Genomic DNA, 22,453 nt, shown 5'->3' with positions numbered 1-22,453 from the left:
AAGGGGAGAAGAGCTGTAAAAATGTCAGGTGGATGAGARGTGCTGAAGGAATGGAGAAAACTTACTTTAAGAGGCTTTTTTAAATCAATGTCCGAATGGATGCTCAGCTCCCTCAAAGCATCACCAACCAAGTTGCTCCTGCGGACATGAAGTACCAGGAAAGGGCTTCTGACCAGCAGAGGCTCGAGGGTGAGAAGCATGAAGACATTCTGCAAATTTGCACCATTTATTGCCACCTGAAAATGAGAAAAGTGTCAAAAAGCAGCTGCTGTTTTGTTCCTTTCTTCTTCTGAAAGGAAACCAGTTAGTAACTATACACTTGGTGTTCCTTTCTTCCTTACTTTTAGTCTGCTTTTGCAGGCATACAAAGATTTGGTGCATATGTGTGTTACTGTGTATACATGTGCCTTATTTCCCCCATTTCCCACACCAATACCTTTTGAGTCCCCTGACTTCTTTCAATCAAATTTGAGCCAATTCCCAAACACTGTGTGACATAAGGTAGATAGGTGGAAGAAAGACTTTCTTCATGCTCTTAACTGAGCAGAGGAACTCAGCCCTTAAAAGATGCCAGGGAGTCCGTGAGGGGCGACACCATTACTAAAACAGCAGGTGAGGAGCTGGTGACTACTACAGCTTGCAAGGCACCAGCGAACTCAGCCACRCAGTCCAAAGAAACTTCAAAAAGGAGCCCACTTACCTGACAGCCTGTCTGTTTTGCCAGCCTTACAGCTCCTCTAGTAGAGACATCACTCTGCTTCTACCCTTAGATGACCACAAATACATGGTATTCTGTTTAAATTCCCACCACATCTCACAGTTCTGATTTTTCCAAGCTTACTGAAGTGAAAGAAACCAGGAACTGCCTCTGCAGTATCCAGGGCAGAGATTTTCCAACTACTTTGTTCCCTCTTGTCACAGAAAGAATGAAATGCTGCACACTAACTCCCAGTGAATCCTTTGCAGAAGCTGACAGGAAAAGTGGCAAAAAAAAAGAAAGGAAACAGGAAAATGGGAAGAGAGAAAAAGGTACCTGCATCTGTAGTTCAGCATCTGTCTGTAACATCTTGGTCTTAGCCTGAGCATCAAAGATGAAAGGGTAAGAACAGAGTGTCACAGCATCCTGCAAGAAAAGCAGGCAAATTGGTTCCCATTTTGCAGTTTTGATGAGCTTCTTCAAATAAAAAGCATGAAGAACATTTTTCTTACCTGCATGATAGATGGTCTTACTTTCTGTGAAAGCAAGAAAAAAGAGAAAAATAATAAAAATCCTTCATTCTGTTAATATTGTCTCTTTTCTTTTTTTTAGGATGGACTAGTTCAAAGGCGACCCAATGAACCCATCTCTCTTCTGGCACCAATAACCCATTTTTTCCTTCTTAAAGAGAAATACAGGAAATTCTCTCTCAAGGAAACGCACAGTTCTAACCCAACACTGGTGCATTAAATATTACTAGGAAAATTACAAGAGGACTAGCTGGCACAGAGGCCTGTGTTAGTTTGCTATAGCTGAAAAATTCAGTCTTCTGAAGGAAACAAGACCAGCAGAGCAGAGACCRTGTGAAATAACAGGAGAGAATGTAAGGCCACAGCATGACAACGTAAGACCACTCCAGCAACAAAACTTACTCCTCTTATCAGGTATATTGATGCTTTTTTTTTAACTGTTACACAAAATTGAGTGAATATTATATTCCTCCAGTCTGTGCTGAAAGCAAGCACAGAACAGCACTGCTTATACAATGGAAGGTAGGGACAGGGGCCATAGCACACATGACGTTTACAAAGTCCATAAAAGCACACGCAAAAATTCTTGCTACAGTCAGGTTTTATTCCTGCATCACCCCCTGATGGATGGCTATGGCATCTTCTCACATTTGGGATTTCTTTCCTCCCTGCAGTTAAATACTTTTATTGGGTTTCTACACAGCATTTTCCAGCCCTCAGTTTAGTCATCTCCATTCTTACAGATGGGAAAGTGAGGCATAAAAGAGGTGAAGGGTCTTACCCAAGATCACCCAGCAGGTTACTGGAAGAGCCAGGAATAGAACCCACATCTCTTGAGTCTTGGTTCAGTCCCCTAGCCAGTACTCCACACTGTCTCCTCTTACAGAGCAACATTTTAACTGGCTACATTATTCACAATACCTGCCTAAACAGCAGAAGTAAAGGGTAAAAATTATAATTTTAGAATACAGGACTTGACTCCTGAGGTTGTTGAGTACATTAAAAGAATCCAGTGACTCAGTTAATTCCCTGGTGTAAGGATCGAATAGGACTCACATGAATAATCACAAAGATAGCTACAAGCACAAGTTAAATCTTGTTAGCTTTAGCTTTTCAGATGGTCTTATTTTAAGGCAACTTTRTCAAGACACTGAGTACCCAAATCTGAGAGCTTACATAAAGATGCTCCTATACTGTACACATTATAATCTTATTAAGGATATTAAAAATGCAGATCTTTTATGACCAGAGAGACAAACATGGACAGCTATTTCATGACTACACATAAAAGCTCTTACCATTCCAGCCTGATGCAAGAACCACATGAGATAATCCTCCTGAATGTCCACCAAGCTGGAAATCTCAGGGATATAAAACTTATCATATTCTATGTGCTTAACCTTCTGATTTACCTAGTGAAGAAAGCAGAAGGTTTTGAAAATACAGATGCATTCAGCGTTTTTCTTTAAACAGGCTCTAATCAAAAAGGCTTCCCCTCATAGCTCAGATGAAATCAAATACAGCAGCTTGCAACCTCAGGCCTCAGAAAGCCTCGCAAATTACTGAAGCGTCTTATATTTTACTATGAACTAACTGAGATAAGGAATAATGCAAAACATGGTCAAGAAGAACTTCTTTCTTACTACTTCTTTTAGTTCTTCCTCCTCCTCAACGGGCACTAAGGCAGTGGGAGCAGAAAGGAGGATGAAACAGGTATTTGTGATGGAAAAACAGGTATTTGGATGACACACAGTCTGGTGGCTCAGCAGCGGCAGTCTCTAGGTAATTTTTTCCTAGTGTTTGAGACAGGATTGGAMAGTGTTCAAGAACTCGGAATTGAGGACAAGCTCTAACATCTTCCTTCTTGTGCTGTCTCAGCGGGCAATGACACACATGTCAGGCTGGGCCTGTGACCGCTCCTGAGCTGCCAAATGGTGAAGGGCAGAGACTAGACTGTGAATCACTGGAGCCAGCTCGCACACAGGCTTCCCTCTTACCTTGTGCAGCTTCTCCAGAAGTCTGAGAGCGGCCGTGATGTAGCTACTGAACAGGACTGGGATGAGCAGTGTCTTTCGTCCGCTGAGCAGATAAACCACTGCCCCTTTATAGAGGTCCACAAGTCTCAGGAAATACTTTGGGCACACCTGAGACCACCAGTTATCTGGAAAGGAGAGGAACGTGGATATAAACATTAAATTGAAGACCACAGGGTGTTATTCTAAATATGCAGGTACAACTGAAAAGAGGGAAATACACCCGATAATAATTTTGGAAAAGCTCCCAGTTTCTCTCCTAACTGCAAAGGCAGGAAGGTATGACAAGTGAGCTGTAGATACTAGAAGCCTCAAAGCAACTCCTTTCCCCTTTCACTCACTACCTAGCCCCTATATCAATTAGTGCTGGAGCCTGAATTCAAGATTTTTGCAAGATACTGTGTTCTTGCAGAGAATCTATGACCCAACTTTCTATCACTTGAATTGCTCTCCCACTCCCTATTTCTTTATTAGTGATAAGAAAATAGTTGCATGGTCCCTTTTCCGTCAGTACCATGGAGTTTTCTAGCAGATGTCAGGAAAGCCTCCCTGGCACATCTGTGCTAACGGTCTGAACTCCTCCTTGTTAAGAAAATTGATTTCTTTCTTGGTCAGGACAATAAGCCTTGTTTGTCTTCTGAAGGTACCCTTGTCTATTAGCATCTTCACCAGACCTAATCTGCCTGCAAAGTAGAAGCAGGAACTTAAGAAACCATCACATCTATTGATAGAAACAAACACCAGTTTAGTTCCTTGGGTGTCAGTACTATAATGAACTGTGACAGGCAGAAGTATGAKGATCCTTTACATTTCTATATGCTATCAATTACAGTGGACTTTAAGCACAGGAGGCAAGCTGGTCCCAAACTGTCTCTGAATAAGGACAAAAACTCGCTCAGATTCATTAGAGCAATGCTCCTGGAGGCCTGAATGCATTACATAGCATTAGACTTGCTTATATGAGAATTAGTGTAAGATAATCTTAAGCAACACAACACATAACAAAAAAGTAGCAGCTTAGCAAACATTAGCAATGACTGYAAGCAGTATATATTCTAGTTAGCTTAAGCTGAGCTCATAAGAAATAATATGAGCAGAAAYATCAAGATTCAGATGCAGGAGAAGAGCTGGGAGGTTCAGCTTGATGAGAAAACAATCAGTAGGTTTTTCTGTACCTTATACAGGACAAGATTATTTTGTTCAGAACAGGATATTTAGTAGAGGATATTTTAATGTGGGTAATAGCTGCTTAGACTTAAGAGAGTAAGGTATTTAATCTTCACAATATACAAATCCAATGTTCATGCGACAGCCTTAGAATTTTCTTCAGAACTGAATCTCTGAATGTAGSTAAAGTAGATAAGGCTCTTAACTTCTCTCTTCTTAACCTGAATTTTATTTCTCATTTATTACCCACACGCTACCATGCATTTTATGTTTTGTATTATAGTAGCTGATGAGCTTCCCACATTTTATCTGTACGGCAAATTCTTTATTTCTTCATATTTTAAATCTAAAATTCAGACCACATTCAAAAAAACTTTTACATGGCAASTTAGGTGGGAGGGTGAGGCCAGGTCCCTTGATTGCTTTTGGTTCCCCACTCTCTTCTGGAGTTGAATCCTTCCTAACAATGCTATATCAAAAATAACAATTAACACTGCAGCTGTGGTAGCAAAATAAAAAGTTAAGTCAATACAAAATAAGATAGAAAAATCAAAAGCCAACACTTTCTCTCCCAGCAGGGTGCTAGAGCAGGATGTGTCCGAAATGGCTCATGTGGAGAGAATGAATTATCTCTTACCAAGCACTTTACTGGGGTTGGTATCCAGGCGCAGTATAGCCATTGCTAGAGGAAGTGTTAATGTTATGTAATACTTGGAGTCCTGGAGGAGTGGGAATTCAGGTAGAATCAAATAGATCCTCATTGCCTCTACATCTGGSGGGGAGCTGGACAGCTGCGGAATCAAAAAGCTTTCAAAGCTCTTCAATATCTACAAGGAAACGAAAGAGAAGAAGGCATTTTACTTTGGGGGATGGAGCATCTGCTATCTAGGTCCCACTATGCCTAAAATAAGGATTTGATGTGCTCGGTAACCTACAGAAATACACAACATGACAAGTCATCTCTGCTTTAGGAGAGTCAGGAAGGTCGAAGATAATTTTTAGCTCTGGCCAATGAATGCACAACAGAAAGGAAATGGGCTGAATCTGAAGAGCTACAGGGAGAAGCAACGCTTTGAACGAATCAGACGTCTAACGTCCTCAATTCTAAAAAGTAAYTTTTATTCTTCAGTTTTTCATGACAATTAATATTTGGCTTAACATAAAATTTTCTTTCCCTCCGCCCTCAACAATTCACTTGGGCATCTGAAAACAGGCCAGACATTTTTTTTTTCACTGAGACCTTCCTTCTGCCATCACAGTAGCTGGYAGACCCTGCCAACACACTCCGTGCCCCTCAGGGCCTGGGAAACAAGTAATTACAAAGGACTATGAGAAGAATAATATCAYAGAACATCACTTTTAAAGACCAGATGATCCATCGCAAGTTTACGCCACGCTACAAACATTAACTGTCATTGTATTTACCTTCAAGGTGATACAAGGTGTTCAAGGTAAGTGTTACTGTGCATCTTGTTCAGAACCAAATAATCAGAAATTACCACAATTAAGTCAAAAGAGCGAGTGGGATTTCTAAGCACCAAAAGTCATATAGTTAACAGCTAGCRTGACTTACCTGCTCAGCAAGAAAATCTAACTTCATTACTTATTTTACGAGAGCAGACTTCATATAGCTAAGAGAGAAGTCACTCTGACTTTAAAAAGTTCTATAAAGTTCAGTGAAGTTAGTTCTCCTGTCCAGCATTCTAGGAACCATTTAAAATATTGCGTTAAAMTGAAAATTAGTTTAAAAAATGTCACAGAGAACACAGACAATCACATCTCACAGGTCTTGCCCTCCTGAGAGAGAGACCCTGAATTAGAATTAACTGTTAGTATCAACAGTGCTTGAGCTGGTATGAAACAATTAAAATAATCAACATGCAGGAAATGAGCATAAAGTCATTGTTTACAAGTGTAGCAGAGGCAGACTTAATTTCAGGAGCTATTTCAAGTAGTCAATGCCACGGGACAAAACTTTTTTTAAAAATAAGATTTTGGGCCTGATTCTCAGAGGGTGGAAATTAGCTCAGGCCAATGAAGACGTAGGATCTAGGATACAAATATGAAATACAACCTGCCCCCCAAAAAGCTCCTGTTACTTCAGTGTTAAAGAGGGACAAAGTCGTTACTCTCGCTCTGAATACCCCAAAAGCCAGAAGTGCAATACCTGGTCTAGAAGAATGGAGTGCTGAGAGTTCATCAGTTTCTCAAACAGCACTCTGGTGGAGTTCAAATCAATCCCCGGGATCTTCGGACTGGTCTTAAAATGTTCATCAATTCTTTAAAAAAATCATAGACAGGCTGGCATAAATTAAAAAAAGAGACAGGACTGCCCTGTGTATTGACATGTCCTGAGAGCAGGCAACAGAGAAATGAACTCCAGGGAATGAATCAGTTTAGAAATAAAGCAGAACTTGAGTCTTTTTGCTAAACACAAGATGGACCRATCACCCTTCTGGACTCCTTAGGCCTTGTTTAGGGTTGAGATTCTTGCGGATAAATACTTTACTAAATTCCTTGATTTCCCCAGCACTTCCTCCTGATTGTCTTAAGAGCCTGCCTGGACAGGTCTGACTTCTTAAAACTCTGTTTAAAAAAAAAAAAAAAAAAGTCCTAACCTAACATACTAACATATAGATCAGGATTCACTGTGTTGCATGATATATTCATTATGTATTTTTAAAAGAAAACTTTATGCACACAGCATAGGAAAAGAAAGGGTGGTGTGCAAGAAGATACTGCCTATTACATAAGAGAAGATCAGATGAGGGATTTCAAAAAGAAACAGGGTGAGACTTTCAAAGAAGCCCCTTCAGCAACTCCATCCTTGTATTTCCTATCCCTCAAACTAAAGCAGGACCACAACCAAACTGTAACACAGTCGAGAGGGGTCTTCACACGGCCTTGAGTTGCAGCAAATATGTCCCATCCTTTCTGATATACTTGAAAGGGCGTAATTTACCCCAGATGCCTGTATAAGTGAGATAATGAGGGCAAGTCTTTGAGGACCATAATGTGACAGTTTGATTTAGCATTATTAAAATCTCTTGCAATACAGCAGGTAAGTTACCCATCTCAGCATCTAGAGTATTTTCACCATCTGTAACATTAGCTCTCAGCACCACCATTTGCAGATAAAACAGCTTTGCATGTGACAGTAAAAAAATAAGATTAAAAAAAAAGGTCACTACTATAATTCCACTCAGAGATTTCTCCCAAGAGCCATATGCCACGAGTCACCTTGAGCTTGTGAGCTTGTGCCATATCCAACCCCCGAAGGAAAAGGTACCTTTGTCAGATTGCTGATGTGGCTCTACTGATCCAAGAAGCTAAATTTAGCTTGCTGTAGTAGAATAGTCATTTCCATAAAAACGCACRCAGCAGGCTAGAAATAGCTCCTCAGAGTCACCCTGGCACAGAAAGCTCCCGGCTGTGATGTGCAGAAGCAGCACTGGAGCAGGCACACAGACACAGCAGAGCTGCTCTGCCATTTAACCCTCTGTACACAATGCTGCCCTGCAAACAGGCCTCCATGGCACCAGGAKGCTGAAAGGCTGCTCTAGGGTATTTCTACCAAGGTGCATTGTGACACTCGCATATAAAGATGCGTGTTTAAAGACAGCCTCACCTCTGGTTACGGTGGCTTYGGATTTTGTGCTTCGTTTGGTCACAGATCTTCTGTAAAAGTTAAATCCTGCACTAGCCCAGATATCATTAAGGTGGAAAGGCAGCTGCCCTGGGTGATCAAGTCATGCATTCCACTCCTTTCCACAATCAAAGGAGATGTGGGACTATCTACCCTGCCACAACCACTTGGAAATCTCACAGTGTTTTAAACCAACATGACAGCTCCCCTGATGTGGTAACACACTGCCTCCTCACAAGCTTGGAGAAGAAACCATTGCACCAGTGRGAAAAAAAGCAGGAATAATGAGTACATTGTTTTCTCTGCAAGTTGCTCTTGGAAAAGATTAGTCAAAGATTACTCAAAGTAACCAGGTTCTTCCTCATCGAGCTACAGGTCATTACTCATCACAACACCATAAAAAGTCCCCATTCTCTTCATCTTAGGCTGTTACCTCCCCACCATTATAGACACAACAATCGCAATCCCTTCCACCCACAGCCTTTCCCAAAGCTATGCATATAGTTCCTCGTCACCACCCATGGTTAGTTACACCCATTAATCCTTTAGCAGCAGAGTCATCCTCTCCTTGAAATTCCTGCTTTGGCATGCATGAGCACCAAACTTTCCACAGGTGACATCACCTAAAAGGAAAGTACTGCCATACTGCTTATATGAATGTATTTTTTAAAAACAGCCCATCTGTAAACATATCTCCACACAGGCCAGTTCACACYAAGTGTGAACTCAGCTGCAGAGGAGATGGTTCAGATATCCAGGATCAGTCTTTCCCTTACTGCTACCCCTTCTTTTTCAAATGCAGAAGAGTTCATATCTATTTTGTGAGAAAACAAAAAACCAAAGAAACAATTGTGACAGCTCCAAGAATTCTGCAGCACTCACAGTACACTCACCATTCACTTTCTTAGACTATTTGCCTTCCTCATCCAGCTCTGACCACCCACGTCCTTAGTGGCTGCTCTCCGCCCCAGTCTCCTGCCTGATCACAAAAATCAAAGTCCACTGCAACAGTGAACGAAGTAAAGAGATTCCAGTTTGCCTCAGGGGAAAGTSACATTTCTGGACTCCATTTGCCACTTACTTCTTCTCCAGGAAGCTTCCATTCCAGCAGGCAGCCGAGGACAGTATCTGAACTACATCACTGTTTGCAAGAAGACAAAAAGAGAGACACAGAGTAAGAACAGGTGTCCCAGCAAATGCCCTCAGCTCCCCTCCTTTCCATTCTTTGAGAGCAATCTCAGAATCACCCCTTCACTTAGAGGCACTGTGTTGAAGCAGCCCACTCAAGATAATGTAAAATCCCTCTTTTAAGGGATGTTGGCAGTGCCTCCTTTCCACCTACTATGCTTTTCTCAGGGCAAGCACATGGGAAGGTGAGAGAAATTTTAATCAACATGTATGAAGTTTCTTGCACCTTTTCACGAACTCTTAAGCACATTATAGGACAAGTTTAAATCCAGTTCCCATTCACCATCATTTCAGACACGTTCCAAGGTAGCCTCAAATTCTTCTGTCCTGCTAGGGATTTTAAACCTGTCATCCTCACAAGATTCAAATAAAAACACGGCATGGTAGCCAACAAAATTCTTTAAGCAAAACCTTCAGGAAAAGGCTTGTCCAGTGCCCCAATACCTACTTGACAGAATTAGAACTGTTCTTTTCTAAAAGCTTTTGCCTCCAGACATCTATAGTTTCATCATTTATTAAACAGGTGTAACGTGTTTCATTTATGGTCCGGAAATCATCAGCAGGCAAGGAATTCTGTGAGAAGATACAGATCTCATCAAAGGCAAGGCTTGTAAAACAATTCCTTCTTATTCATCATCTCTGTTTTCTAATTAAAAAAATGATTGCTTTCTCAGTGAGTTTTCTGCACAGGCTTGATAAGGAGGCTCAACTAATGAACCCAAAAGGATATAGAAAAAAAAMCAGGACCATTAACAAACATAAAAATAGCTATTTAAAAATATAAAATATATAAAGAAATATAAAAATACAAAAAGAAGAAAATATCATTTTCTTAAACGTACCACACTCCTTTTAAATAAGCCACAAACAGGTATGTCAAACACCTCTTCAAATAAATAATGAGACAGACACCAGAAAAAAACAGTTGCACATCGAGCCCTCTGCAGCCTGTATCATCAGAGAAACTGAGCGTGGGCATTGCAGAACCTCTAACCACCCGAACCCCTAGAGGAAAAGCAGCCTCTTTCTTACAATCTGCTAACATCTCCCTGTTGATCAAAGTGAAATTAGGGTCTTCCCAACTGCTCTCTGACATGGTCCTCAAGAAATGCACTATTTCAGTCACTATTAATCAGTCGGAAATCCCTGTAGTAGTTATTGCTTTTAGGAGGGTTTGCAAGGTGGAAGGGCCTCCAAAACCTCAATGTTCTTTTGGGTAGATGTGACCCAAAAAAAAAAAAAAAAATAGAAGGATGCATTGTGAAGGTTGCGGACAGAAACACAGACTTAAAATGATGTTTGACTCGTTTTACCTCATATTTGGAGCAAAGCACAAACGTCTGGTCTCCTCCAGAGAAGATATGTTTAACAATATGATATTTACAAGCATCTGTTAAAGAAAGAGATGCAGTTGTGTTACAAGCTGATGGATTTAAGTTGCTGCTTTGCCTTTCCTCCTCCAACTCCCCAGTGTCTCARGCCTTAGGCTACAAGGAGCAGCTGGGCTCCCTGAAGGCAAGGCTGAACTTCAGCACGTCCTCCAGAAACACTCTTGACCTGGCAAGACGGAAAGATAATTTTTTAACTACAGTGGGTAAGCCCTCCAAAATCAGTACTGGACCAATTACATGGAATTACACGGAGGCTCAAGATCACCAAATTCTGAGCTCTACCGTGAAAAGAGAAAGGCAGAGAGTACACAGAGCAACCAAGAGAGTAAGAGGTGACCCAGTACTTTCCATAGCGCTTTTGCACTAAGAGACTGAGATCAATCTATTTCCAACAGAGYCATTCCAACTCACAGACCAATGTCAGGATGTCTATAGATCACCATGGATGAAATGAAATGATCTATGTCCATCTGCCTCCCCAAATTGTGCACAGCAYGTACCTGGCTTCCCTGAGAGTTGCCCGTTGTGAGCGGCCCAGTGACCCTTCACAGGAGAGGGACACTTAACATTGCACGTGTGCCCAGTTCCCAGCTGGCCTCTTGTTCCACAGCCAAATGCATAGATCATTCCTGAGGAAGGCACGAAGGCTAAAGTGTGATGTCTGTAACAGAGATGGATACAAAGTTTGAGCCGTGCTTAACAACAGAAGAAAAGTACAAAGAACACAAGAAAAGAACAAATACAGCCTGCAATTTATTTTCTGTCATTAGGTCAAAAGCTGGTGCAAAGCAGCATCTTCCCACTAACACCAATGATCAGTTTKTGCCACCTGATGGCACCAGTCTATGGAGTACATACAGCTCATTAGGTGGAAGGAACATAAGCAGTCTGTGCCAGCATGCAGCTGGTGTCAGGACTCATAGACGAAATCAGCTTAGTCATTTGCCAAGTCAGTAGATATCAAAAAAATAGCATCAYAGCAAAGTGTTGCTCTCTTTTCAGGAAAGAGGCAGTAAACTTGTGACCAAAGGGCCTGCAGCTCTAGCGTCCATCTGGTCCAATAAGACGGAAAGGGATCTTTCACCGGGTCATAGCACAGACAACAGCCTCAATTAAAATCAACCTCATTTAGTGGGCCTTAAAATTCTAACACAAAATAAAACTTACATTAACCTAATTTTGCCACACAGGATGCAGAAGCAAATTATCCCGCATGTTTACTCGAGCCAACATCAGCATTAACCTGCACTGAGGGGAGCTCCCGGCCGCACACGGGCACTCACCTGCCGCAGGCGATCTGCGATACCTCGCTGCCCATTAGCTCGAGAACTCTTCGGGGGTTCACTTCGTCGTTCATGGAGTCGTGGCCCAGCTGCCCACAGGAACCTGCACCGAACGTGAACACCCCTCCACTCTGTTAGCAAATCAGACAGCACATTCTCTGTTTAGGGACCCATATCCTAGCAGCATCTCTCTGACTCTAGTTTCACTCGCAGCCCAGGCTTAAGCAGAGGCAAGCACTGAACGGTGACCTCCCAAGACCCATCCCTCTAAGCACTAAACTACACCTTACTTGGAAATGCCAGGAGATATAGAATTGAAAACCTCTTTTGTAAATGTTGTGATCCAATGACATGTGCGTTTTAAACAGCCCCTCCTTTTGCCCTGTTTTTTTTTTTTTTCCTTCTGATACACAAACAGACCTTTTCGTCTTCCAGCAAAATGCTCCTCTCAGCCCTTTGGAAGCATGTCTGTCAATTCCCTAATCAAAGTCTTTTCCTTTGAGGGAGACACCTGATTTTTGCTATTCATTGTCATGAACTATTAACATCTTCAATTTCAAAAATGACATTGGATCACATCGACAAGGAATCTCAAAACAAATTAAAACAACTCTGCACTTTCCACTGACTTCATTTAGTTCATTTTACTGGGGTCAGATGGAAGAAGGTCAATCAACCTGTTTTTAAGTGCCATTACCCAGGAAACTAAATGAACCCATCAGGCAGATGAGACAGCAGCCAACATTCCCAGGTTGGCACTTTTACCTTTGTCAGAACTGCYGTGTGTTCTTCTCCACAGCTGATGTAAACAACCTTCTGAGACCGCAACAGCTTCACATGGCACGGAGATTCTCGGTCTGTGTAGTAAACAATGAAAATAAGGGGATTTTTTTCACAAACACAAACCTAAATGTCTGAAAAAACACCAGCAGTCTGATTTTTGGATGTGATCTGCAATTCTGATGGGGTTCCATGGAAGTTTTAGCAAATGTGGGAAAAAAAACATGTCACTCGCCCTTCAACATGTCACTGTCCCTTTCTCTTCCAATTGTTAAAAGACTTGTGCCACAAAAGAAGGTGTCCGGAGCAAGAACATAAATAATGAGAATGTTGTATAAACACAGTTTATACCTGCAGGCTGGGACACATTACTAGTGCAGCCTAGTTACAGCAACTTTTWGTCTCCTGCTTCATTCCAGACATCTCATACACTGCTGCACACATCTGTTTACAAAACCTTGCTCAGAGCCTCTTCAGGCCCGGCAGACAACAGCACAAGCCACATGGGAAGCTGGATCCAAGGGGTATTTAAATGCCTGGCATTCCTTTTTCTGTCATCTTTTAAGAAGAAAATCCTCCTATTTGCAAAGGCTAATCTCAGTTTAATGAAACTCTTCACGCTGATGTCTTTTATCAACCAAAATGGGTTTTCCCACATAATTTGAATACACCAAGCAAGATTTCATGGTATACTGTTGGGGAAGCTAGACATTTCATAGCGGAGAAGGCACCCCAAAACGGCTTACTTTTCATCAATGAAAAATCAGGTTACTACCTAGAGTGCTGTTCATTTTCAAGACTCTCACCAAGGGATTTTATAGGTCCTTTTTCTGGGAAGTGAAAGGAAAATGATCAAATTTTCATAGATTTAGAAACAAGAGTAGCTTCTWTATTTACTTTGCTCTGTATTTTTTACCTACTCATCTTTATTTTGATTGGAATGGTGCTTCTTAACTCTGCAATGTAATTGCTGAMATAACAGTGCTTTAAAAGATTCATGTTGGTAGACTTTGCTCTTCATGTTTACTACATACAAYTCATACTGTTTCACCATAATTCACCCACCATAAATACCAAATGTTTAGACCAGATGCGTGCCAGTTGTGCTGTATTCTGAGGGGAAACAGACTTTGAGCTATTTAAGATAGCTCATTAACTAAGCAAGTCTCTCACATATCAACTGTGGCTTTTCTGCTAGCGCTATGTTGAAATTAAAAGCACCTACCTGCTAGTCTACACGGGCAGAGCACTGCCGCTCTCCTCCTGRATCAGTGCTCTCACTTACATACAGTACCAGAAAGCAGCCCTAAAATATTTCTGAGAGAATTCAAGTTATATTGTAAGCTTTCCAAGTGTTTGCTCCACACCAACTTCAAGCAAGAGCTCCGACAAAGCATACTGAGAGRAGGAAGAAAGAATTCTAGCCCTTCCTTGGTTGCAGACATGCTGATGCCTGCATTTGAGAGATCTTCTTCTTAGACCTTCTTTGCAGCCACTAACATCCACAATAGAAAGAAAAGAAGTGTTTTTGTTTGCACTAAATATGAAAAGCCCGAAGGGACTTTTGGAGAATGTTTCTCTGCCTTCTCTTCCCAAGAACAGTGGCTAAGGTCACTTATTTGCTCAATAAAATACACTGTAAATGCAAAAAGAAAAGCTGCACTCATCCAAGAAAAACCATTTCTTCTCTTCCTAGGAGTGGGATTTTAATACCTCGTTCATCACTCAGTCCCAGCTGCCCTGAGCTGTTCTTCCCCCAGCCAAACACAGCTCCGGAGAGAGACAGGGCAAAGCTGTGGGCTCCACCTGCAGCAACCTGAGCCAAAGGGATCCCRTCGAGAGATTTGACACGTTGTGGGCTGGCTTGGGAGGGACATTCTTTACCCAAGCCCAGCTGACCATAACTGTTCTGCCCCCATGTGAAGAACTGGCCATCTGAAACAAGGAAAGAAAAACAGTTGTTGAGTAACAACTGGACAAAAGGAAAATGAAGCATGTCAAAATGAACATTAACCAATTCTAGGGGCTTCCTTTCCACTCATCTTTACAATGGAAATATCAAGAAGAAATACTTTGTTAAAATAAAAGCACAGTCTGAAGCCACAAAGTAAGCACGCAGATGCGTGACTAACTGCAAAATACAACACRGGACTAGTGTCACTTAAACAGCACAATGAAGAATGGTCCCCATGTTGCACACCACAGAGAAATAGCCAAGGATAATTTCCATATAAGACATTAATCATACACATTTTTCTACAGTAGAATGGAAAGGTTTTAAGTGCTCCTGCCATCACACAGTAGAGAGGCAGTGGGTGGCCTGTGCATCATGTTGCCACTCCTGAAGTACTTAGCAGAAGGTTTTCTGAGGCTCCTTCAGTATTCACAGTCTGACCARCTGTATACCCTCCCATTCAGATCAAAAGCATCTGAGACAAGGAAATCCTTGGCTTTTAATGTGAAAATATCCAACTTAGGCACTGGGCAAAAAAAACAGTACAAATCTWGGTAATAAATAATGCTACAGTACCTGCTGCCAAAGCCAGGCAATGCCAGTTTCCACAGGAAACCTGMAGTATCGTCTGTTGGTTCAATTTCTTTATCAACCTAAAGAAAGAGATGTTATTTTAGAATAATCACTTAACATTAAGACTATCATTTTCTTTYAAGTATTTTTGCTACAGACACATAACCTGCAGTTTTTGAAACTGATGTATAGAGTCTTGAAGAAAACAGATCCATCCACAAGAGGTGCAWAACTGTGAAGAGCTTTAGCCACTTGACTACCAACTCTAATATTTATTGCTATAAAGCTGAATCCTAACATCCAGAAAACGGTGGAGACAGCCTAGTTGCAGTGTCTCTCTTACTCTGCTCTTTCAGGCATCAACATTTTTCATGCTGACAGAGGGCAGAGTGGTTCCCGTGYGCTAAAAACCCCAAAACCTCCTCAGTATTTTGTACATAGATCAGCAAGCATTAAAGGGTCACATTATTTCTTAAAATGCTATACTCAAAATATCACATCGGCACGTGAGCCTTTTTCTTTGATGGAGCAGATCTACCTGCAAGTAGAGGATTGTCATCCCCCAGATCCAGAATCCCAGCTCCAAAGTGACACTTTGTAACTCAAATTCTTTCCTTTTAAACACTGTTTCCACAATGATGACCACACCAGACACGTGTCCAAATTTTTTTTCTACTTGCTCTGCATTGGCTGGTATCAGGAGTAACGGTCAGAATTCATCTGTTTTGAATGCAACCTGGTACAACGCACTTTAAGTACAAAGAGATCAGATATATTTCCTATCGGGATAAGTTGAGACCTCTTGCCTGTGACTTGCTTTGAATAAAGGAGCCTTCCTACCTGCCACTGGCCCCTGTACCATCTATGTGTGCTTCCACTGAACCCTTACCACTGCTCTTATAGTTAAGTCACATTAAATATGTAAATGAAAAAAAAAAAATAACACCACCTGAAAGTTTCTGGGTAACATTGACTAATGAAAACTGCAATAGGCTGGCTTAATGGCTTTGGTGCTATGTAAAAGGTACACAGCACAACAGTTTCAGAGTTGGCATGCTGGCTCACTCAGCTGTGCTTTCCCCCCTACTCCCCCCATTCTCAAAAGGTGGCTTCTATTTCAGAGGGCTTCCCAGGGAGTCATATAAAGAGAGATATCACATAGCATTTCCATTTTTAGGTTTCTCCTCATGTACTGGCACTTTTCCAAGGAGGAAAGTCTCGGATTTTGTTCTCCTCTRGGTCCCGAAAACCCAAGCGCAGGTCTGTCCTGCCTGAATTTCCTGAGAACTCTCCAAATCCCAGGGAGACTCAGGGAGTACCAGTGCAGAGAAGGAGGAGAAGTCTCATGCTTAAGTGCATATATGACCTGAACTTGTTAAAAAACTTACCTGGGTACTGTCACGGCGTCTTCTATGGTAGTGAGGCCCAACTGTCCATCGCTGCCGGCGCCCCAGGAGAAGAGCTGGCCCTGGTCGCTGAGYGCCACGCTGTGAGACTCTCCGCAGGCCACGTGCACTATGTGCTGCCCTGCCAGGGCCCCGATTTGCTCTGAAGGAGACAGAAAACCTCTCCTGTTATAGCATTTAACTCATATTTACACACAGACATTAGGTCTAGTGGACGCAAAGCCACTCGGGTGCAATGATGCCCCACTCTGCTTTGAAAACAGGAACGTACCAGATTCTACGGAAAACAGAGGGGTCCAAAAGCCTCATCTGTAAATCAGAAAATACAGATAGACACCTGCTCCCAAGTATATATTTATAGCTGCTTGCTTCCAGATATGAGGAGGGAACCCAAGCCCAGGTTATTTAGAACGAGTCAGAGTTCACAGACTAGATGCTTTCTCACTTAGTTTTGATATGGTGATCAGCAAGGACTCAGAACTCAGCAAATCCTCTGAAACTGTCCTTCCCACACATCTKACACCCAAGGAAGATGGGTTATCCACACAGCTAAAGGACTCAGTTGTCTCTCAATTCACTGCTCAATGCATAAAAGCAGATGTGTTATGAACTTCCCAGTGCTAATTCTGGAACGGGATTGAATCAATCAACCAATTACTAGTCATTTTGCTGTTGCTGTCAGATATACATCAAACAAATCCAATAAAACAACAGCAAAGCAATAGGGTCTTACAGTGGAATAAAAGGAGGAAAAAAAMCACTCTTTTCTTTGGAAGATTACTCTTAATGTTATGTCATTGCATGCAGCTAAAGTAACTTTGACATCTGCTCTTAATGAGTAATGGTTGGTGGTTGTTAAAGTCGTATGTAAGGCTTTTAAATTGGACATGAAAAATCTCTGACACAACAGAATGGAAGGAACGCCACACCTTTGGTGGAGAAACTTTCACAAACCAAACAGAAGCAAGGTTTCTGTTTTTTCTTTTTCCTCAGATTAAATATAAATGTTTGAGGGTAGGTGAAGAAAGGWTCACTCTAAACTACATGTCACTCATTAGTTTTAATAAAAGAAAAATCACTTGACTAGGACATAAGAAGAAAGGCTAGTTACATGTCATTCTATGAAAAAGACAATCCATATCCAAGACACCTAGAAACCATTAATATATAAGCAGCAAAAACTGCATACCAATCAATCTAGATGTTTTAAATGATTTAAAAGGAAGCCACCCCTACAAGGGCTTACCTTCGAAGTCTAGAAATCACAAATTAGGAAGGAAAATAATCCTCAATGCATGTTATGAGAATCACATTAYGAATTCTCAAAATACACTTTGTACCTGAGTGTTTCCTCTCACTCCAAACACTTAATGGCAGYGGAGGCAATGATACATACGCAACAAGCACCCAGAAATCTGGAAGGTGGCAGGGATAGCTCCTGCTTGCCCTCCAGCCAGCCTTTGGCCCTGCATCTTTTTCCAATGCACCTAATTTCACATGCCCCTCAGGCACCCTAAGTGTGCAAGAGCAAAAACAGCTTTCAAGGGCAATCACCCAACTCACACATGCAGTTTCTATGGTTAGGTCCATGTGTACTATTATTTAGTAGCCTGTTTTATGCTCATTTGCATATATAATTAAGGAAGCCTATTTTTATACACGGGCTCTAAATAACCAGCAGCTGCACAGCTTGGTCAAGGCGAGTGATAAACAGCAGATTACACATCTCAAGAGCAAACACGACTCTRGTACCCTCTCAGTGGTCAAAGGGACAAGAAAAAAATCACGTGCACATCAATGCACCTGGCTAAGCTCAGCTGAACACATTTCTATAGAAGGACTCAAAGGTCTTGAGCTAAAACTCCTGCCGCAGAGGATGAGGCATCTCTAGAGGAAACAGCTTTGACTCACGAGCTGCTCTCTTTGCTACCTTCCTAGCTGGGATCTGCAGCGTGTCCCACGTAGCTGTAAGTTTGCCTGCCAGGATGCACTGAGCCCATTTGTTATGCCAAGTGCCTGAGCACTTGTAACAGTCACAAACCCACCAACCCTCCCCTCTTCTAAAGCTGCTCTCCGCACACTGTCAAATATGCATTGTCTCCTGGAGTGGGAGCATCAGTAAGAGAAAACGTGTKTTGCTATCTATCAGCATCAAGGAGTTAATTTCCTGCCCGGGAAAGAATATTTGCTAGACTTGCACATGTCTCATTTGCTGCAGCAGGACTATTATGAGCTGCCCCTGAGGAAACAGAGCACCTCGGGGAAGAAGACAGAAGACTTCATTGACTGAGCACCAACATCAGGAGCTCAAAAAGGCAGGATGCTGAAGACAGCAGTGCTGTAGCTGCAAGAAAAGTCTTGAGAGGTGTCAGGGCCTGAGGTAAGAATCACATAGCGAGGGATTCACATGCAGGGAAGAGAAAGGGATATCAGGAAGGTTTTGAAATACAGCTACTGCTTCAGTTTCCACAGATTCTATTTTAAGTCTATTTTGGCAACGCAAGCCTGACCTTATTCTGTGTGCCATCCCAGGGGACTAATAAACACGGACTTGTTTTGAAAGGCTGCCTTGTATCACTAAAGGCCTTCACTGACCGCATTGCTCACTCAAGAGACAAAGCAGAGCCTCATGTCTACTCACTATATAACCACAGATAGAAAAAGTAACTGTGTCTTGCAGCTGAAGAGCTTTGCTCTGAAAACTGCAAGCCTGAAAGCTGAGGGCACTACACTCCTTAATTCTTGTCTATTGAGTGCCAAGTTATGAAAAAAWTTCAACTTTTGTGTATGCTTTACACCTCTACACAGTTCTCTCCTTTCCTTAAGGCACGYAGACTGCCCACGAAATAGGCASATGCATCCCAGTTCCCTGCCACRCTGAGCTAGTACATGTTTTGATACATCAAAAATAACAAGAAAAGTTGTTCACTGACTTGCCACCCTTCCTGATCTCTAAGTACAAAGTGTTTCAGGGTTGCTCAAAATGTATTATCAAATCATTACCTACTCCCTTGAGAAGAAGTGTTCCTTTACTAAAAGGAAGGATGCAAAGAATAAACTTTAGTCTTGGTAGAGTGTGTTCACTAAGTGCTGAATGACATGCTTCATAAACCCCCTTCAAATGTACTTAAACATAGTTGAGTAGAACAAAGTCCTGGAAACAGGTACATGTTCAAGGAGCTATGTAAGAGTGTTTTAACATACCATGAAATAAAAAAAATAAAAAAAGCCACTTCTGAGAAGTATACATGGAGTCAGTCCTTTATTTCAACAGCCATCCCTCGTCTCAAAACAGTTCTGATTTTCACCTTTCTCTATTCATTTTATCTCACAAATCTTCATTTACCTTTCTGATATAAAAGATATATTAAGTTGCGTTTGACTGTCTTGGCTTTTTCTTGTTAAAACTTTAAAAAAATGCACATTGGATGAAACCATGAGATCAAGGCAAGATGTGGTCAGGACAGCACTTCTCAGAAGACAGAGACCTGGTTTTGTGAGTTTCTCCAGTGCTTTCCTGCCTCTCCTTCCTTTKTTCAAGAACATTTCAGTAAGAGCTATTGACAGGTGCTGCATATTTCCAGGTAGTAGCTCCCCTTGACTGTCTCTGTAATCCACCTCTGACAGTCAAGGTACTTCAATCAATCCTGCATTCTGAGGACTCAGAAACTGCAGTTGTGTTGGGTCAGCATGAAAACAGCTMAAGACCTTGCCTTTAACACCTAGCTTCCTGGTTTATCAAGCAGGGCTTATGCTCAACTCCCAACAGCACTGAGAAAGCCTGATTACGTCATTCCAGTGCCCAAGACTGCCAGAAGCAGAAAGCACCAGTTACAGTGCACTGAGAAGGATGTACAGGGTAGTGGATGATTAATTGGATTCCCCGCTCCCAGTATTTATACCAGAGAGTCTGTATGCCCCTTCTGCACATAGCTTTTGTCTACTTGCAAGATAGGCTTTTGCTAYGAGACACAGCAGGTTCTTTTGCTAYGAGACACAGCAGGATTCCTCAGCTCTATGTCTTACATGAGATACATGGACAGCATCAGATCAAGGAGGACTGCTGTGCTTGCTGCTCGAGTGGAAAAATGGGGATTCCTTCTCCAGTTCAGAAGTCTGTGGCTTGGAAATGYGATTTCACTTTGCTTGGACACCTGGCCGAGATTCATCATGGCCTCCACAGTTTGACAATAACTACGCTAGAATATTTGCTTGATTGTTTTCTAGTAGCTAAGGGCTCACAGATTCACTAGGACAGGTGTTTTCTTGGCTTGCCTTGCTTAGAAACAAATAGTAGAAGAAAATGAGAAGGGCGATACAGGTGTAGACAAAGTCCTCTGAATTAAGTGCTAGCAGTTGACAATTCAGGACAAAAATGCTTCTTTTGTGTTGCCATGCTTGTTAACAGAGTCCAGGTCCACACCAAGGATGTTTCAACATCACTCAGCTGAGGTCTAAAAACAAAAATTGASATAACATGCTAATGCATAAGCCAAGTAAATATTTAATTGGACACCAACAGCACCAGAAACTTCACCCATCTGTTCTTTCTGCTCTCTGGCTGGTGACTCAAGAACCRTAGTAATTCTCCCATGAAAGGAGACGAGTTCTTCACTTGCAGAAAACAAGTGACAATAACAACTTAAACCACCCTGCAAGGTGACACTGACAAGATTAGCACTTGTGGAAGTCTGATGCAGCAGCCATTAACTCCATCAAAGGAGTGTTACTGCATTCAATGGGCGGTACATGAAAATGAAAAAAGGCTGCATAGTTCAAAGGCATCAGTCATCAACTTTCCATTAAAGCATTTTAAAAAAAGCATGTCATTAACAGTGAATCACATAACTCTCCAACAGGAGTTTGCTGCATTAAATAATCACCTTCTGCTGACTGCCCATTCCCTTAGTCTCCACTGGCATAGCCCAGAGATGTTTCTGCACATGGATATCTTGGCTGTATTTCCAGGCTGTGATGAGCTTCATGCTTTCAGTCTCAATCAAGTCAGTTGAGCWATGAAACATGTATGAAGACTTGAATGAAACTGGTGAGAAAAAAGTTTGCAGCAACTTGTTATTGTAGGGGCACAAATATTGTAATAAGGTGCACAAGTAAGTGCACAAGAGGAAAAGTTCACCTAAAAAAGATGCCTCTCTTTCCTTAGGAGAGTTTCTTTGTTAGCACCACTACCAAGTTAGCTAATCAATGCTTTTGTTGATATTCTTGTTCTAAGTACATCCACCAGCTTATCCAAGAAACATGATCACCAGTGAAGATCATCTTCTGCTACTTGGAAGCTAGCAACTGAGGAGGATAACCACACATGCTGTCTGCCAGAGGTCTTTGCCRATCCCTTTCCCCTTTAAAGTTCCCAGGAATCACTGTAACCTACCTGTTTCAGACATACTTTCAAATCCAAAAMCTTAGTTAACTCATGCCCACAGCTGTCACTTTCGGACAACATGTGGAAGCTAGGATGAGAATGGAAGAAACTGGACTCTAGAGAGCTTAGGTCAGGCCAGGAAACAGATGGCTCAATTATGAGGTACTTTGAAAATAAAAATCAATGCAACCAGAATGGAAGAAACCCAAGGACCTCAGTCTATGGCTCCATTCAGACCACATATGCAGGCTGTGTTTCAGCAGCAGTAACAGAAGACAGCTCACAGRAAGGATCCCCGTGCTACGGGGCACGTTCAGGAACACACCTTAGCGATTGCAGACAGCATCTGGTAAGATTGGTTGGCTACACAGGACACGCACAGCACGTAGACAGCTGGGAACAGTGCTTGGCTCCAGCCCCAC

At 41.9% G+C, this 22,453-nt stretch overlaps 1 protein-coding gene across 4 annotated transcripts in view; it reads right to left on the bottom strand.

The window, feature by feature from the left end:
- The window catches only part of HERC3 (HECT and RLD domain containing E3 ubiquitin protein ligase 3), a 43,704-nt gene that overhangs the window by 8,670 nt on the left and 12,581 nt on the right, over positions 1-22,453 (bottom strand). For 2 of the 4 annotated variants that reach the window (XM_026039995.1, XM_026039994.1), the window contains exons 3-18: positions 16,631-16,790; positions 15,246-15,322; positions 14,429-14,650; positions 12,701-12,792; positions 11,936-12,066; positions 11,153-11,313; positions 10,575-10,651; positions 9,710-9,834; positions 9,155-9,214; positions 6,595-6,706; positions 5,065-5,254; positions 3,225-3,388; positions 2,526-2,639; positions 1,210-1,233; positions 1,034-1,123; positions 66-236 (exon numbers count right to left, since the gene is read on the bottom strand). In XM_026039995.1, the coding sequence (XP_025895780.1) occupies positions 66-236; positions 1,034-1,123; positions 1,210-1,233; positions 2,526-2,639; positions 3,225-3,388; positions 5,065-5,254; positions 6,595-6,706; positions 9,155-9,214; positions 9,710-9,834; positions 10,575-10,651; positions 11,153-11,313; positions 11,936-12,066; positions 12,701-12,792; positions 14,429-14,650; positions 15,246-15,322; positions 16,631-16,790 (1,970 nt within the window). Of the gene's footprint in view, positions 1-65; positions 237-1,033; positions 1,124-1,209; positions 1,234-2,008; positions 2,153-2,525; positions 2,640-3,224; positions 3,389-5,064; positions 5,255-6,594; positions 6,707-9,154; positions 9,215-9,709; positions 9,835-10,574; positions 10,652-11,152; positions 11,314-11,935; positions 12,067-12,700; positions 12,793-14,428; positions 14,651-15,245; positions 15,323-16,630; positions 16,791-22,453 lie in introns of those variants that run through there. The other 2 variants (XR_003249485.1, XM_026039996.1) reach the window with 2 other exon arrangements.

The sequence above is a fragment of the Nothoprocta perdicaria genome, unplaced genomic scaffold, assembly GCF_003342845.1.
Source record: "Nothoprocta perdicaria isolate Ctin4 unplaced genomic scaffold, notPer1 scaffold_249, whole genome shotgun sequence".
In the NCBI taxonomy this organism is placed as follows: Eukaryota; Metazoa; Chordata; class Aves; order Tinamiformes; family Tinamidae; genus Nothoprocta; species Nothoprocta perdicaria.
This window is presented reverse-complemented; position numbering and strand designations above follow the sequence as displayed.